We start from the raw sequence: 17990 nt of genomic DNA, 5'->3' as shown, positions 1-17990 counted from the left end.
AGTAAGCTGTATGAACGGCAAGTATTCTATAGAGGCAAGGATTTGAACTCTTTCAGGCCAGCGGGAGCCCAGTCCGGGTAGGCTGGGACAGGTGTGAGGAGAGAATGGAGGAGGTAGCCAGAGCTGAGGCGAGAATTGGTTGGGGCCAGATTTTGAACTTGGCCTAGTAGGGGTCAGAAAGTTCTTAAGGGCTCCTCTATGCTCCTCCCTTTTCAGACTCCAGACATCCACCAGAGGCAGTCCTGCCTCCCACACAGGGCCTCTCCTGGAGCTGATCTGGAATAGGAAGAGGCTAGTGGCACAGGTTCTCCCATGGATTTTCATGGAGAGAGCCCAGTTACTATGTCCTGGGAACTTTGTAGGCGTTGAGGACAATCAGCTTCAGAACGTGCCCAGGCCTGCAGTTGGCAGGGCTCAAATTCTTCATTCCCAACCAGGAACTCTGTCCCTGGGCTGCCTGGACACCGTGTCCTGTCACCCAACTTCACTGGCTTCAAAAACCCTCAGTCAGGATGAGAGCGAAAAGCAGAGAGGGGAGCAGCTAAACTCGATAGATGAGTCGGGGGTGTCCATAGAAGAGGTGGAATGTGGGAGTCCTATCAGAACCCTGCTTACTGACAGTGAAAGCTCTGTTTGGAGGTCCCCAGTCGGGGGTGAAAGGGTCCGAAGCTCCAGCTGTACTGGGATGTGGTGGAGGTCAGAGGGCCAGGCATGTGGGGTGTGAGGTCTGGAGTGTAAAGGTCTAGGGTGTGTGGATGCAGGGGGTGTAGGGAGGAGAGGGTTTAGGGGAGGTGTGGGGGCGTAGAGCCCGCCGGCGCCCCGCCCTCTCCCCGGGCCTGCGCACTGGCGGCAGCGCGGAGCTGTGGGGGCGTGGCGTGGTTGTCTCCGCCCCCCACCTTGGGCGACGCCTGGGCGGCGGGGTTGAACTGGTGGTCAGCGGGGCCGGCCTCACATTGGAGCAGCGGCGGCGGCGGCGGCAGGATGAACGCAAGCCCAGACCCCGTGGTCATCGTCTCGGCGGCGCGGACCGCCATCGGTGAGTGGGCGTCGGAGGGCGGGCGGGCGTGCGAGCTGTCCAGTTGTCTACGCCCGCCACGCGGAGTAGGGGACACGCAGCGAGGAGACTCCGCAGCGGAGGATGGTGGGGTGCCCGGGCGAAGAGGGAGTGCTGGGAAGCGGGCTGAGAGACTCCTCGGGAGATGCCGCGGCTGAGGAGGCGACAAGGGGCGAGTAGACCTTTTGGAAGGAGGAGGGAAGGTAGGCAGTGGGCACTGTGTCCATCAATCCTAGCTTCGCCCCGCCTGGGACGCCTCCCCCAACCACGCCGTACTTTGCCAGAGAGGCCGCCCTTCCGCGGGCTTTGATTGGCTCCCTGAAGTAGAGCCACGTTCGGACCGGCGTTACCATTGGCTGGCGGAGGGACGCGCCTTCTCCTGAGGCCTCTGATTGGCCAGCGTCAGGACGAGCCATCGGTCACACCTGTGGTGGCGATGGGGATGGCTGGGCATGGGGTGGGAGTGGAGGGAGGCTGGCCAGGGATGGTGGGCTGAGTTGAGGGTACAAGTTAGTGGGGGCGGGTAGGGAGTGAAATAGCCAGATGAAGGGTCGGCTAGGGAGGAGGGCATGGCTGGAGGGGAGAGAAGAGGAGGACTGAACTAAGGGGAAAACCAAGGGGACTGAGCTAGGGGGAGGTGGACGCTGAGCAGGTGAGAAAGAGCTTGGGGGGAGGACAGGAGGAGGGCATGAGGAGTTAGCTCTGTTGGGGTGGAATGAAGGTGGTAAAAATGGACTGGAGGCGGAGGGTACCAAGGGAAATCAGGCCAGATGGTGGTGGGTATAAGCTGTGGGGGTGCCAGCCAGGGAGGCGCTGGGTGTGGGGGTGGAGCTGTGCTCCTTCAATGACGGTTGACTTTTGTCGTTAGTTCTTTAGTTTTCAAAGCCCTTTGACCAGGATCTCTTGACTTCTTTTGTTTGGGATTCCTGGGGAGGTATTCATCCTCTCAATTTTATGTAAATACGTGGCAATGTTTTTCCCTGGCCAGAAGCTACTGTCATCCATTCTAAGTTTCACAACTCCCATTTGCAACTGTAACAAGTTGTGACAAGTGTCCTCCACCTTGCTAGTTTGGAGAGCCATGTGTAGGGAAAAGGGCCCACCTTCTTTTGGTGGCTTTCTTCATAGGCTCAACTCCGTGTTTGCATGTGAGGGGCCTCAGGCCCGGGACGTAAGTGAACTTCCTTCAGAACTGTTAGGTTTCAGCATTACTTTATATCTGTACCCCCCATTATGTTTTAGGCTCCTTCAATGGCTCCTTATCTACTGTACCTGCCCATGACTTGGGTGCCGTTGTCATCAAAGAAGTTCTGAAGAGAGCTGGCGTGGCTCCAGCTGAGGTGTCTGAGGTCATATTTGGACATGTTTTAACAGCAGGTAACTCAATATTGCACCCAGGCAGTGGTCAGGTTTGTGAGAAACACTGCACTCTTACAAACCTGCATTCTCACGTCCATATATTTGCTCGTGGATTTTCTACTTTTACAACACATTCGATCCCCATCTGCCAATCTCTGTCAATAGCTTCTTTAATAAACCTTTCCAGAATGAACCTAGACTGCAATCATATATCATTTTCTCATTCCCTGCAGGAGAGTATACTTGGCCCTCTATGCTCCGTGAATTGTCGCTCGTTCAGTAAGATGTACCCATAACATGCTAGGTGCTGGGGATCTGGCTCCAACTACCCAGATAGATCTTAGCCCCTTCGAGCTCACTTTTGAGCTAGCTAAAGAGGAAAGTAAAGAAGGAGCTGGGTGAGAAGTGACAAGGAGAGGGTCCGTGGGTAGTGCAAGTGTGTCCGCACCACTAATTGGAATATTGGCAGACCCAGCCCATGCAGAGGCACGCTCGGTTGGTGAAAGGGGTCGTCATGAAGAATGAAAGGGACTGAGTGAAGAGCTTTTGGGCTAGACGACATAGGTTCAAATCCCAGTTCTATCATTTATTTCTGGGTAATTCTGTGTAATTGGCTAAGGCCACTGGACTTCATTTTCTTGGGTATAAATTAGAGATAAAAATAATTGTATGCCTAGGGATTCAGTCAGACATAGCTTTCATGGTGCTATGGTCAGTCATTTCTCTTCACCGCATGTGCTGAATAAAATTTTGTTTTAAGTGAAATATTGCATGTAAGAGCAGATAAATGTTAACTTTTGAGATCACTGTTAATTGGGACATTGAGCCTTGGGGGTGCAGTGGTTATGTGTTGGGCTGCTAATGTCAAAGTTTTCAGTTTAAAAACACGCGCTGGTCTGCGGGAGAGAGATGAGGCTTTCCACCCCTGTGACGAATTACAGTCTCAGAAATCCACAGGGGCAGTTCTGCCCTTCCCTATAGGGTCTCTGAGTTGGAATCGACCTGATGGCAGTGAGGTTTGTTTGTTTGTTTGTTTCTAAAGTATTTTTTGGAGGGGGGGGTTGTACAACTTAACACAATCCATCCATACATCCATTGTCTCAAACACTTTTGTACATTTGTTTCCCTCATCATTCTCAAAACATTTGCTTTCTACTTGAGCCCTTGGTATCAGCTCCTCATTTTTCTCCTCCCTCCCTGCTCCTCTCTCGCCCATGAACCCTAGATGATTTATAAATTATTATTATTTTGGGCAGTGAGATATTGATACATGAAAGTGTTCCACTAAGGAGTCACTTATTGATATTAAGCATTATCCTAACCCTGAACTGATTTTTTTAAAAGACAAATCTCAGGTATAGTTACCTCCACAACACTGATACTATTGGCATTTCTTTTCCCTGGTGCAAACTAGGGGTATTCATGAGAAGATGGAGAAGAATGACCAGATTGTGACTCTGGTTCTCACCTCATTACAGCCCGAAGCTATTAGGAGTCTACATTTACTTTGTGTAACAATGGCTTGGTGAGGAGTGGGTGGGGAGTTACTGACCTGCCCTTAAATTTCATGATGGGGAGAGGCTCAAGATCACCAGTCCACGGTTGCTGCATGTGCACCACAGATCAGACATTCCTCCTCTCGACTGTTGCGCTCCTGCCACTCTACTTATCTACCAGAATTGATCATTCTTTCCAGTGGCCATGCAGAACTTACAGCTCATAAGCACATTTATGAGGTTTATTAAAGAAGTAAAAGTTTATAATTCAGGAATGCCTAGGATACAATTCTTGAATTAGGACAGGCTCTTCTCGGCTATACTTGCAGATAGATCTCTCTCTGACCCTTGATCTGGCAGCTGCCTTGTTTGGGCAAGCGTTATCTATGTTGTGCAGAGTAACCAGTATGTGTGCCACGGTAACTGACCAACCTCTGAGATTCTATTCACACAGTGTCTCTGCATACTAAACATCTTTCTCATTCAGTGAATTGGAATGCTTCAGTTGGTTGATTCAAGTTACTGTACTATCTTTGTTGAGTAATTCAATGTTGGTTTATTTGACAGCTAAGAATTAGTTAATGGAAGTTAAACCTTAAGACATAACTTATTAAAAATCTTATAATTCACCTCAGATTACTCCAGATGAAAATCTCTAAATACAGATAACCTATAATAATGATCATCTATAATATGATCCATTGGTATACCTTATACAAGTGAAAAACAATCTTCAATTTATTTTATTTTTTTTAATATCAAAGTTTCAAATCTCCATATGGGGAAAAAATCATCATCATTTTGTTAGGCCCGTTGACAAGATAAACAAATCCAGTGATACTCATATATGTGGAAGAAAGAGTTTCATATCTACAGGTAATTCTATATCAAGAAAACATCCTAGCCTAGTCCAGCTCATCTATAAGTCCAATAAAAGTTCATATGTGCCTCTTCAGACTCACGTGGCCACATGCAGTGATGCAGAGTGCAGGAAGCTCTCGGGCTAGTGCATGTAAAGTCCTGTGGATCCGAGGTCGGTGGAAACATGGCAAGCAGGAAAGTCAAGGCAGGTTGGAGGGAGACCGGGAGTTCCTTGGGTCTTCCTCATGAGAAGGTCATGCCCACATGCAAGCAACCATCAGGCTGTGACCTGAAGTTAGAAAGACTGGCTAGGAGCCATTCACCACATTGTACCACTCCCTGGCTTTTCCAGCCATTTCATATTGAATGATTAATTTCCTCCTTTCAGTCATTTTGCCAGTCCAAAACAATCACTATGAATTAGTTTTGTCTTAGGGAAAAGATTCTTTGGGTGAGGGGACTGGTACCAGCCATTCAACTCTACTGTGATAGTCATCTGATTAGGCCCATTTTCCAAAAGACCCTTTCTGGCATCTGATAAAATTTTTTTTTTTTTGGTATTTTTTTTAATTTATTAATTAATTTTTTTAATTTTAACAATTTATTGGGGCTCATACAATTCTTTTCACAGTTCATATATATACATACATCAATTGTATAAAGCACATCTGTAGTCTTTGCCCTAATCATTTTTTTTCTGGCATCTGATAAAATTAAACTGAGAGATTGTGTCCTTGTTCTAAGCTTTACAGGAACATTGCATCGAAAAACCTTGACAGGATTTAGATGCAGCTACAGTACTGCAGTCTCTAAGTCCCCCTGGTTTTGTAAATCCTTATATAGTTACAGCTTCTACAATAAGTTTTACAATCACAATTAACCCTGTTAATAATTATTCTCACAGCTGAAACATGGTTGTATCAGCATTTTACACACCCTCTTATACTGAGACCTATAAGGAAAAAGAGGAACCATTCAATGGTTATCCTCCTTGTCCCCCTCATTTTGAGACTAAGTATATCCTCAACAGTGGGTAAGCCACACCCACTTCATGCCTTTACCTTTTTTAAATAGCTGGTGTTTAAATTACTACTACTGTCAAGGAAGTACTTAGAGGAGACCAATATGTGCCTTAGTCCGTAGAATCTTTTGTTCCAATTGCGAGATTGAATTTATGTATCCAAAGCAAAATCTAGTCCACAGCAAGCCTGCGAAATGTGACAATTTAGATAAACTCACAGTCAGACATCTAGTCAGCTCATCTCTAGCCTCTGTAGGCTAGGTCAGTGGATACTATGGGCTCAGTAGTGCGCACAGCGCCCTACAGTTTAAATCCGCCAGCCCTTTCTCTCTCAGCCCTAGCCTCATGTGATAACGCCAAATGGCACCACCCAATGAGTCAATTACCCACACAACTCCCTACACTTGAGAACAACCAGCCCTTTCTTTGCCTCTTTTATCCCCAGTGTCTGAGCTATGTCAATGGGTGTCATTGTGCTTTGTGGTTAATTACACAATGTGGTCCTTCTAGCTATACTCCTCCCAATGCCTATCAAACGAGTGGGTGGGCTATGCAAAACACATGCCTCTGTCCTACCCAGGGGTTGGATACCTTGTTGACATGACCTTTGTGCAGGTGGTCCACGCAGATAAAAAGGTATGCTCTCCTCATGAGGGAATTGGGACCGTTTTGCCATCCCACCAGGTGTAAAGAGGTTGAGTAGGGTGTCTCCACCACCAAGAAAGAAGGGTCAGGACAGGTAGAACTGCCTCAATGTCAGCGGTTCTCAACCTGTGGCTCGCAACCCCTTTGGGAGTTGAACGACCCTTTCACAGAGGTCTCCTAAGACCATCGGAAAACACATATTTCCGCTCCTCTATCTGTCTCCAGGCGGGTCCACCCACATGCACATAGGCCCACATATGAGTGCCTGGTGTTACCCATGCTTCAAGATAAAATTTCATTAGATACTACCTAGTTAGTACTATTGCCTCGTAATTCCAAAGAGGAAAATGGGATTTGATTAAGAGCACTTTTTCTTATTAAGTTACTCCATTGTTCTTTGCTTGGCTGCAATGCCGTGCAGGTCTCTGGCTGTTTCCACTTAGTTAGCATTAATTTTGGGGAGCCCCTTGAGTGGAGAGCCAAACGTTTCCCTTTTCAGCTGACTTGCAGTGGCCCTTCCTTCAACTTCAGTAGGGAAGACAACGAGCAAAAGCAAAACCATTTTGTGTAAAAATGGCACTTAAGATGAATGAAATTCCTTGTACGTGATGCCTTTAAGTGCCATCTGCCTGAAGTATGCTAGGCAGTGATACTTCCTACAATCCTACTGAATTTTTGTAGAATTGTTACATTTGATAATAAAACTTGCCTGGTTAGCACCGGAGACACAGTGTGGGAATTGCGCCTGACCTGATCCCACCACACCGAGGCAAAGCACTGGGGGAGTGCAGCGGAACAGCAAGGGAATGGAGCAGCAAGGTCCCCGGGAATGCTGAAAGTGGACTTTGGGGCCAGGGCGGGGTACCCCAACAGACTGGACGGGAAAACACTCCTAAAGGCCAACAAACGATCCTTGAACTAACAAAACAAAAAACTTGCCTGTTTAATCTGAAAAACAAAAGGACAAAATTTCATTTATTTGTAATTAGAAATATTTCACAATATATAATTGCATATTGTTTTTGTGATTCATCACTCTGCATTAATTGTGTTCAGTTTGTAACAGTGAAAATACATCCTGCATATCAGATATATTTACATGAAGATTCATGACAGTAGCAAAGTTAATTATGAAGTAGTAATGAAAATAATGTGATGGTTGGGGGTCACCACCACATGAGGAGCTGTATTGAAGCGCCGCGGCATGAGAAAGGTTGAGAACCACGGCTCTGTGTGTTTCTGTTTCTGACTCTGTAGCTCTTGTACAGGAGTACAGATCAACTTAGGGTTGGGCCGAAAGTGAACCACGTCCTGGTCTGACAGGCAGCTAAGGGCCGCAGTCTCAGGGCTTCCCCCAGACTGTATCAAAGAGCAACCCTGGTCTTTCTTGTGTGAGTTTTGTTTCACATTATTTTTACCACTCTATTCAGGGCTTTCTAATGTGATCTCTTCCGGAACATTTGGTAGTGGTAGCTGGACACCATCTAGTTCTGGTCTCAGGGGCCATCCTTGTGTAGTACATTAGTCCATTTCCTCACGCTTGTCCTCTGAACAGACCGCCCTCCGAACCACAAGGTCAGCAGTCCACTGGAGTAAGATGAGACCTTGTCTCAAGGATGCACAGCTTCAGAAACCCAAAGGGGCAGTTCTCCCCTTCCTGGAGGGTTAATATAAGACAGAACCGGCTCAAGGCCGCTGCGTTTGCGGTTTCATCACCCTTTGAAACCAGTCCACTTTCATCTCCTCCAAACTCTAGTCTCGGCTCTGTCCATAGGAAGATAGATGGTCTTACCCCTCTGACTGAGTAGGACCAGTAGCCCCTGTGCTGTGGTGGCAGCGGACCTCTGAGACCTCGGCTGGCTTTCCGCTTGCCATGAAACAAGGGTCAGACCTGCCTCTGTTCCACCCTCTTTACATTCGCTAACACCAACCGCTCTCCCCCACCCACAGTGATGCTGGCTTCCATAGCTCGTTGCAATTGCCACACATAACACCGAGAAAATCCTCACGATGAAGAGGGTTTATAGAAGTTGATGGGTTCTCACAAGGCAGGACAGCAAACAGTAAGGATTTACAGCAACACGGCTCCTCAGCAAACAGCCAGGTTTCTCAAATCATCAGCCACGTGACTCTATGGCCTTTGCCCAGCTGGACCCAGAAGCCATCCCTCCTGCTACTCTCTGCCACAGTTCCTTAGACTTGGGCCAAACAAAGCAAAGGCACCCTGTAGTCCGGGAGCTGCCTCTCGGAGTCTCCATGCCACAGTGCCTGTTCCCCAGTCTGGCCTACTTTTCCAATGTGTCTTTCCTACCAGTCCTGCTATTTCTTTGTGTTCCAGATGACTCATGCCATGAATGGCTTTGATGTGGTGTGGTTTGTCTTTTTGTCAACCATACCCCCAAGGAAAACAAAGGAAGGTGTCTTAAGTCACATCCTGTAATAAAGGAGTCTAAAGATGCCTCCAAGGAAACAAAGGGCGGGACTTGGTTTACACCTCTACCAAGGTCTAAGGTCAGGTCTTGGCCAGGCATCTCACTTTTTTTCACTTGGTGAAGTGGAAGGAGATCGAGGACCATCAGTAACTGCAACCATGGCTGATTCCTTCTTTTTTTAAAAATCATTTTATTGGGACTCTTACATCTCACAATCCATGGATCCTTCCACTGTGTCAAGCACCTTTGTACATACATTGCCATAATTTTCTAAACATTTTCTTTCTACTTGAGGCCTTGATATCAGGTCATTTTTCTCCCTCGTGAACCCTTGATAAATTATAAATTATTATTTTCATATCTTACATTGTCTGCTATCTCCCTTCACCCACTTTTCTGTTTTTTGTCTCCCTAGGGGGAGGGGGGTTAATGTTGTTCATAGTGATCAATTCCCCCTTTCTCACCCCACCTTCCCCCTACCCTCCTGGTATTGCTACTCTCATTATTGGTCCTGAGAGGTTTATCTGTCCTGGATTCCTTGCCCACAGGCAAGCCCCTCTCTAGCCCTTCACCCCAGAGGACTAGTCTTTGCCTTGCTGAGGCAAGTGTTAAACGCTTTTGTAGCTGTCTCTTACTGCTAAAGAATCACACAATCAGTAAGAGAAAGGCTGTGTTGATTGAGGGATATGCCTTTGCGTGTGTGTTCCTTGTATTACCTCATTCAGTCCTAATTAGTCTTTTAGAGCCGATTAGCTCCTTCTGTATTATCTTATTATCTGCATCCTTAGGGAGGCAGGGCAGCATGCATATAATGAAAATAGCAGAATTACAAAAATAAAAAAATCCAGTTTTTGTCAAGCTAATTCCAGCTCACGATGACCCCTCGTGTGTAGAGAACTTTGTCCTGTTTTCAAGACTAACTTTTTGGAAGCAGATCACCAGCCCTTTCTGCTGTAGTTACTCTGAAGTGGGTTTGAACCACTAATGTGTCAGTTAAAAGTCGAAAGCTTTGTTGCCGTTTGTGCCACCCACAGACTAGAGGACAGTACAATTCCATACGTACTTCAAGGGCTGTGACAACTGGAGAGGGCTCGCAGGCTTATCCACCTCTGGAGGAACCTTAGCTGACATGGCCTTTCGGAACTGGCAGGAGGCGGGGGCCTTCTGGCATTTTCCTTTGCTTCTAAAAAGCATCTGTGCTGCATCTTCCAGGTTGTGGGCAAAATCCTGTTCGACAAGCCAGTGTGGGAGCAGGAATCCCGTATGTTGTTCCGGCATGGAGTTGCCAGATGATCTGTGGGTCCGGCCTGAAAGCCGTGAGCCTTGCAGCCCAGTCAATCGGGACAGGAGACTCCAGCATCGTGGTTGCAGGAGGCATGGAAAGTATGAGCAAGGTAAGGCATCAGAGGAGATGGCTCTCGGTGTCCTCTCACTCAGAAATTCACCACCATGTTGTAGAGCAGCGGTTCTCAACTGTGGGTCACCACCCCTGTGGGGGTCGAACGACCCTTTCACAGGGGTCGCCTCATTAATAACAGTAGCAAAGTTGCAGTTCTGAAACAGCATTGAAAATAATGTTATGGTTTGGGGGGTCACCACAGCATGAGGAACTGTATTAAAGGGTCGCAGCGTTAGGAAGGTTGACAACCAGTGGTGTAGTGGGATAAACTTTTGGATAGCAAGGCTTAACCAAGCAGTGAACAAGCAAGCAAATAAAAGAGATTTAAAGTCATTTTTGAAGTCAACCCATCATATTAGTCATATGAAAGTTTTTTTGAGGAAAAGTCAAACAGATGTTGCCACTTGTGTTAATCTGGATTGACTAGAGAAGCAAATTCATAGACACTCATGTATATAAGAGAGAACTTTATATCAAAGAGATATTATATATTAAGAAAACATCCCAGCCCAGTCCACATCAAGTCCTTAAGTCCAATATTAGCCCATATGTCCGATACCAGTCTGTAAATTCGTCCTCAGACTCAAGCAACACGTGCAATGATGCTGATTTCAGGAAGATCACAGGCCAGTGGTTGGAAGTCGTGTGGATCCAGTGGAGGCATCTTAGCGCTGGCAGGGGTCTCCACATGGCTCCTCCAGCTCCAAGGCTCTGACTGCCATCAGCAAAACTCCATGTGACTTGTCAACAGGAATGTCTCACAAGGAGACAGCAGAGAGAGTATGTCTGGTCTCCAGTGAGCTACTTATCTCCATCGTGCCTCCAAATGAGGTCATCAAGCTGCGACCTGACTGACGGGCTACACTCTACTCCTTTGCAGGTTGAGAAGAGATTGTGTAGCTTCCACACCACATATCTTGCTAAGGGTTAGCAGGTCCAATCCTTATTGACGTTGGAAGAACTACCTGTGATTGTACTCGTCTCCATTTAGTGTGCTAGGCACATACTTGTTTAGATCCAAGAAATCTGGATGACAGCTACCTGGCAAACTGATTGGAAGTGATTCATATTTGTCCTCATTTGAAAGAAAGGTGACCCAAAGGGATGAAGAGAATGTCAAGCAGTATCATTAATATCACATGGAAACAAGATTTTAACAAAGATCATTCAACAACAGTTATAGCAGTACCTAAACAGAGAGCTGCCAGAAAACCGAGCCAGATTCAGAAGAGGATGTGGCAAGAGGGACCTTGGCTGCAGCCAGAGAGTATCAACAGCATGTTTGCTTGGCTTTGATTGACTTCACAAAGACACGTCACTGTTGATCCACAGTGCGTTATGGACAGCATTTATGAGAATAGGAGTCCTAAAATGCTTCATTGTGCTCATGCAGAACTTGGACATGGACCACGAGGCAGCTGTCGGGCTCAAACGAGGGAGTGCTGCACGCTTTTAAATTCGGAAAGATGTGTGTCAGGGATGCACCTTGTTCATGTGTCAGGGATTCACCTTGTTCATGTGTCAGGGATTCACCTTGTTCATGTGTCAGGGATTCACCTTGTTCATGTGTCAGGGATGCACCTTGTTCATGTGTCAGGGATGCACCTTGTTCATGTGTCAGGGATTCACCTCGTTCATGTGTCAGGGATTCACCTTATTCATGTGTCAGGGATTCACCTTATTCATGTGTCAGGGATTCACCTTATTCATGTGTCAGGGATTCACTTTATTCATGTGTCAGGGATTCACCTTGTTCGTGTGTCAGGGATTCACCTTGTTCGTGTGTCAGGGATTCACCTTGTTCATGTGTCAGGGATTCACCTTGTTCATGTGTCAGGGATTCACCTTGTTCATGTGTCAGGGATTCACCTTGTTCATGTGTCAGGGATTCACCTTATTCATGTGTCAGGGATTCACTTTATTCATGTGTCAGGGATTCACTTTTCACCTTGTTCGTGTGTCAGGGATTCACCTTATTCATGTGTCAGGGATTCACCTTGTTCGTGTGTCAGGGATTCACCTTGTTCGTGTGTCAGGGATTCACCTTGTTCATGTGTCAGGGATGCACCTTGTTCATGTGTCAGGGATTCACCTTGTTCATGTGTCAGGGATTCACCTTGTTCATGTGTCAGGGATTCACCTTGTTCATGTGTCAGGGATTCACTTTATTCATGTGTCAGGGATTCACTTTTCACCTTGTTCGTGTGTCAGGGATTCACCTTATTCATGTGTCAGGGATTCACCTTGTTCGTGTGTCAGGGATTCACCTTGTTCATGTGTCAGGGATTCACCTTGTTCATGTGTCAGGGATGCACCTTGTTCATGTGTCAGGGATTCACCTTGTTCATGTGTCAGGGATTCACCTTGTTCATGTGTCAGGGATTCACCTTGTTCATGTGTCAGGGATTCACTTTATTCATGTGTCAGGGATTCACTTTTCACCTTGTTCATGTGTCAGGGATTCACTTTTCACCCTGTTCGTGTGTCAGGGATTCACTTTTCACCTTATTTGTGTGTCAGGGATTCACCTTATTCATGTGTCAGGGATTCACTTTTCACCTTGTTCGTGTGTCAGGGATTCACTGTTCACCTTGTTCATTTAGCCTGTGTGCTAAGTGATCTGACAAGCTGCCCTCTTATGAAGAAGACCACACATTCAGACTGGAGAAAGGCTTATTAACCATGTGTGATAGGCAGAGGACACGTCCTTGCTTGCTGAACGCAAGGCCTGGAAGCAGTTGCTCATGAAGATTGAGAACTGCAGTGTTCCCTCTGATGCGCATTGTACTCATTGTAAAGAAACCAAGTTCTCACAATCAGACATAATGAGTGGAGAAAGGATAGAAGCGCTCAGAAATCTTACCTTGCTTGTGTCCACAATGCTCATGGAAGCAGCAGTCTAGAAATCAAATGATCTCTTGCATTGGGCACTTCCTGTTGATGTCATGGTAAAGTAGTTCTCTGCTAACCAAAAGATCTGTGGTTTGAACCCATTAGTTGCTCCAAGAGAAAAATATCTGGCTGTCTGTTCCAATAGAGGTTAGGAAACACTTTGAAGTAGCTGTCCTCAGAATTGATTCAACCGCCATGGATTTTGGTTTCTTAGCTGGGACGCCGAGTGGGTAGATTTTGCTGCAGGAATGTGAATGAGCAGGTAGAGTAAAGGTGGAGTAGTCATCTAACTACTGTGACCGCAAGCCCTGGCCCTGACAGAAAGGTAGAATGGGTCAGAAGAGGAGAGAAGACCAAGGCAATATTTAAGATAGTTTTCAGTGGGATCCTAAAGTCAGCTCTCTGCCTTCTAGGCGATTCTGACACAGTGGGACCCTAAGGGACGGGGTTTCCTGAGATTAACTTGCTACAGAAGCAGAAAGTCTCCTCTTTCTTCCTAGGAGCGGCTGGTGGTTTGAAACTGCTGACCTTGCAGTTAGCAGGTCCCTATTGGGATCCTAAAGAGAGGGCGAATTATAACCAAGCCCAAATCCTTTTGTATTTCTTGTTTCTAGGCTCCTCATCTGGTTCACTTGAGAACAGGAGTCAGGATAGGTGAGACGCCTCTGGTTGACAGTATACTCTGTGATGGTCTTACAGATGCATTTCACAACTATCACATGGGTGTTACAGGTAAGGCAGACGGCTGAAAGTATGGTAACCTACTATAGATTAAAGAAATACTATGTGGCACAAACAGTATCTGTGTCTACAGAGGTTTCGAAACAATGGCACCCCGATTTCAGCAAGCAATCCTCACGTCCAGCTCTTTGTTTCTAACTCTCACTCTCCACTAAGAGGAACTAGTCAAGAAATGCCTTAGTCCAGCACTGCGACAAACTGCCAAACACGGAAGTGCTTATCCTAGAGCCGTTCCAAAAGGACACAGTGGGAATTCCCACTGCTCTAATGGTGGACAATTGAAGGATCAAAAAAATGAATGATGGGAGCGGGCACAAGGAGGGAAGGGAAGCATAGAAGTGGAGCACACGACCGCTCCAGAGCAGTGAAGCCATGATGTCACTTTGGACACACGTGATGTTTGTTTTTCAAAACCCATGGAGCATATACAGCACAGAGTGAACCCTAATGTAAACTCTGGACTGAGTGACATAGGAAGCTCAGTTCATCAGTTGTAGTTACTGTGCCAGAGAAATGCAAGCTGTTACTAACTTCAAAGGGAGACGGGGCCTCATCAGTACCGCGCGCCAAGGGATTGCGCCACTGGAGCGTTCGGAAAGGGGTCATAATCAGGGACTCTGCGTATGTTTTGTTTGAACCTAAGACTGCTCCAAAACACTAACATCTGTTATAAAGAGTAAATCATGATAGTCCTGGATTCTACCTCCTTAAGTAAGATGAAAACACGACGACTCCTTATTGATGTCAAGACAGAGTAAGTAGAGAAAAAAGGGAAAGGTCTTCTCTATGTGAGAACGCCGATCCATCTAGAAAACACTGGAGTTAGAAGTTCCTAAATGAGTGCTCGATTAGTGGCGTGAGAATTTGACGACATCAAATTAATAATTGTCTAAATCTCATAAATTACTTAGTAATGGAGAATACTAATTTTATAAAGGGAGTCCAGGTGAATGGATGCGTTGTTACGTGATCAGAGTTATGTCACCTGAGATCAACTGGCATCATATGTGTCCAATAAATGCATTTAGTTATCGTCTCCCTGCCCGCCTTTTCACGCAGTCTTAACCTAGTGAGGGAATACTAGACACACCCACATTAGGGACCATCCCACAAAAGAACAGGCCCATGGTTTAAAACACAACAAGATCAGTATTATGGATTAACTGTGTCCCCCCAAGATATGTTCTGGAAAGCTAACCTCTATACATGTGAATGTACTCCGATCTCTGAATCGATGTTGTTTGTTACATTAATGAAGTCCTATCAATGTAGAAGGAATTTTGAGCCAGTCATTCTTTTTTTTTTTTTTTTTTCAAATGAGAAGCTTTATTAAAAGCTGGGGATCAGGAGTCAACTGTTGCTCAAAAAAGTCTCTTGGACCCAAACCAATCCTCAAACTCCAGTTTATAAAGCAACAAATCACGGGCGAGTGGGATGACTTTTCCCATCCAGTCACAACTGTACATGTTGACTAGGGGGGTGAACAGCTAGGGAACTTCCCGCCAGTATTAGTTAAAGCCAGTCATTCTTGAGATATAAAAGGAGATGGGTCCCCCCACTCTCATGATCCCAATTCTACACTACAAATCCGGCTAGACCAGAGTATGTACACTAGTACAGATAGGAACTGGAACACACGGAATGCAGGACAGATTAATCCTTCAGGACCAGTGGTGAGAGTGGCAACACTGGGAGGGTGGAGGGAAGGTGGGGTGGAAGGGGGAACTGATTACAAGGATCCTTCCCTGGGGGATGGACAACAGAAGAATGGTTGAAGGGAGATGTCAGACAGTGTAAGATAAGACAAAATAATAATTTATAAGGAGGGGAAAAATGAACTGATACCAAGGGCTCAAGTAGAAAGCAAATGTTTTGAAAATGATAGAGCAACAAATGTAGAAATGTGCTTCGCACAACGGATGGACATAATGATTGTGATGAGTTATTTGAGTCCCCAATAAAATGATTTTTTAAAGAGATGGGCTCAGAAGCAGGAATAAGAGAAGGTAAATTCTATGCCCCACGAAGGGCACTAAGAAACAAAAAGAGACTCGAGCCTCCCCCCAAAGTCAACAGAAAGACTCTCCCTTCAACTGTCATTCTGAATTTGGAGTTTTACCTGCATAAATTGTGGGAAAATTAATTTGTTTTGTTTGTTATTTTTAAGTCACTAACTTGTATTTCTAGAAAACATTCAAGAAACAGAAAGGTCACGATATATTATGTGAAATAGGACATTATGTGATTGGATATATATTTTTTAATTGTTTTATTAGGGGCTCATACATCTCTTATCACAAGCCATATATATATATATATATATATATATATATATATATATATATATATATATATATATATATATATATATATATATATACATATATCAGTTGTGTAAAGCACATTTGTACATTCATTGCCCTCATCATTCTCAAAACATTTGCTCTCCACTTAAGCCCCTGGCATCAGCTCCTCATTTTGCCCCCTCCCTTCCTCTTCCCCCCTCCCTCATAAACCCTTGATAATTTATAAATTATTATTTTGTCATATCTTGCACTGCCTGACGTCTCTCTTCACCCCTTTTACTGTTGTCTGCCCCCCAGGGAGGAGGTCACATGTAGATCCTTGTAATCGGTTCCCCCTTTCCATGCCACCCTCCTGGTATTGCCACTCACCACTGGTCTGTGATTTGGATATTTTGTGGACACTATATTATATATGGGCAGAACCAGATTACAAAGTCCATTCCTATGTTGAATTTGTATGTAAATCAGAAGAGTACGGTGTGGTTATACCTTTTTATGCATACAAATATTAAACACTTGCAGATACGTCAAACCATCTTCAGCATGTTTTGATGCATGTTCCAAAGGCATTTCTAGCGTAGGAGCCGTTGTAAGCATCTGACAGTCTTAATCTGCTTTATGGGACTTGGGCAACGAATGTATCTGACCACTGAGCGACGGTGTTTAGGGAAAACAGATATGCCGGAGTTCAGAAACTGAGGCCTCCCGGAAGTGACGCCAGCGCCGGAGCCCGCTCCTTCCGGGTCCGGTCCGCTGGCGCGCACACTAGCAACGTGAAGCTGCTCACCCACAACCTGCTGAGTTCCCACGGGCGCCGGCAGGCTTCCGAGGGCCGCGTCAACCCCGTGGAGTTCAATCCCGACTTCGGGGCGCAGATGATCCCCCAGGTGGGGTGGCCGCGCTTCCGACCGAGGTCCCCAGCATGCCGAGAGAGGAGCGGGATGAAGAAGTTCTGAGGAAGATGCACCTCGTGCTGCTGGAGGAGGCCGGTGAGAGGCGCCCTGCAGTGCCCGGAGTCCGGAAGGCTCTTGCCCTTCAGCCGCCGAATCCCCAGCCTGCTGTTGAGCGATGAGGGGACGGACTTAAGCGGGCCAGGCACCGACTCCATTCTGTGACCTAGCGACTCTGGTCGTGTCCCTTGTAGGTTCGCTGCCTGCCTGTCGTTTGCATCCACGACCCAGTGACATGCGCAACACAAGAGTGTCCTTGAGCTTGATAGAGTATATCTATTTTTCTCATTAAAGGTTCAAAAACCCCCAAAAAAAGAAACTGAAGTTTATAAGGGCTTGGCACCTCCAACTTTCAGATAGTTCTAACAAAGAGGATGACAGGCAGGTGGGACAAAATATAAAAAATTGGTGAAGAAATCTCTATAAGCTTAAAATTATACAGAAATGGCAGAGAAAAATTATGTTACAGTGTATTAAGATACGTTAAAGTCTTTATTCGTAGTAATTGTGATTGTGACTTTGTTTAGGAAGAGAGTCTCAAGGTGTTTTCATTTAAATGAGGTCATGCTTTAGGAGGGTTGGCCTTTATTGCAGCAGGGCTCTTGGTAAAGAAGACGAGAGAGAGAGAGAGAGACCCAGAGACAGAGAGCAGGTAGGTATTAGGTGAAGACTGATCGATGCATCTACAAACTCAGGATTGCAGGAAGCCGCCAGAAGCTGGAAGAGAACCTTCAAAGGGCATGGCCCTGCCGCCATCCTCAGTTTGACTCTGAGCCACCTCCAGAGCTGTGAGAGACAACCAATTTCTGTGGTTTTAAGCCTACTAGTTTCGAA

At 46.0% G+C, this 17990-nt stretch overlaps 1 protein-coding gene across 1 annotated transcript in view; it reads left to right on the top strand.

Annotated features, from left to right (window-relative positions):
• Window positions 1-880: 880 nt before the first annotated feature.
• Window positions 881-17990, top strand: part of ACAT2 (acetyl-CoA acetyltransferase 2) — a 25272-nt gene continuing 8162 nt past the window's right edge. Inside the window, exons 1-4 of the mRNA XM_075554299.1 lie at window positions 881-1036; window positions 2297-2431; window positions 10081-10262; window positions 13774-13891. Coding sequence (XP_075410414.1) covers window positions 982-1036; window positions 2297-2431; window positions 10081-10262; window positions 13774-13891 — 490 coding nt within the window. The 5' untranslated portion in view covers window positions 881-981. The remainder of the gene's footprint in view (window positions 1037-2296; window positions 2432-10080; window positions 10263-13773; window positions 13892-17990) is intronic.

Source organism: Tenrec ecaudatus, chromosome 7, assembly GCF_050624435.1.
Source record: "Tenrec ecaudatus isolate mTenEca1 chromosome 7, mTenEca1.hap1, whole genome shotgun sequence".
In the NCBI taxonomy this organism is placed as follows: domain Eukaryota; kingdom Metazoa; phylum Chordata; class Mammalia; order Afrosoricida; family Tenrecidae; genus Tenrec; species Tenrec ecaudatus.
Note: the sequence above shows the minus strand (reverse complement) of the source record. Positions and strands in the feature narration are given on the sequence as shown.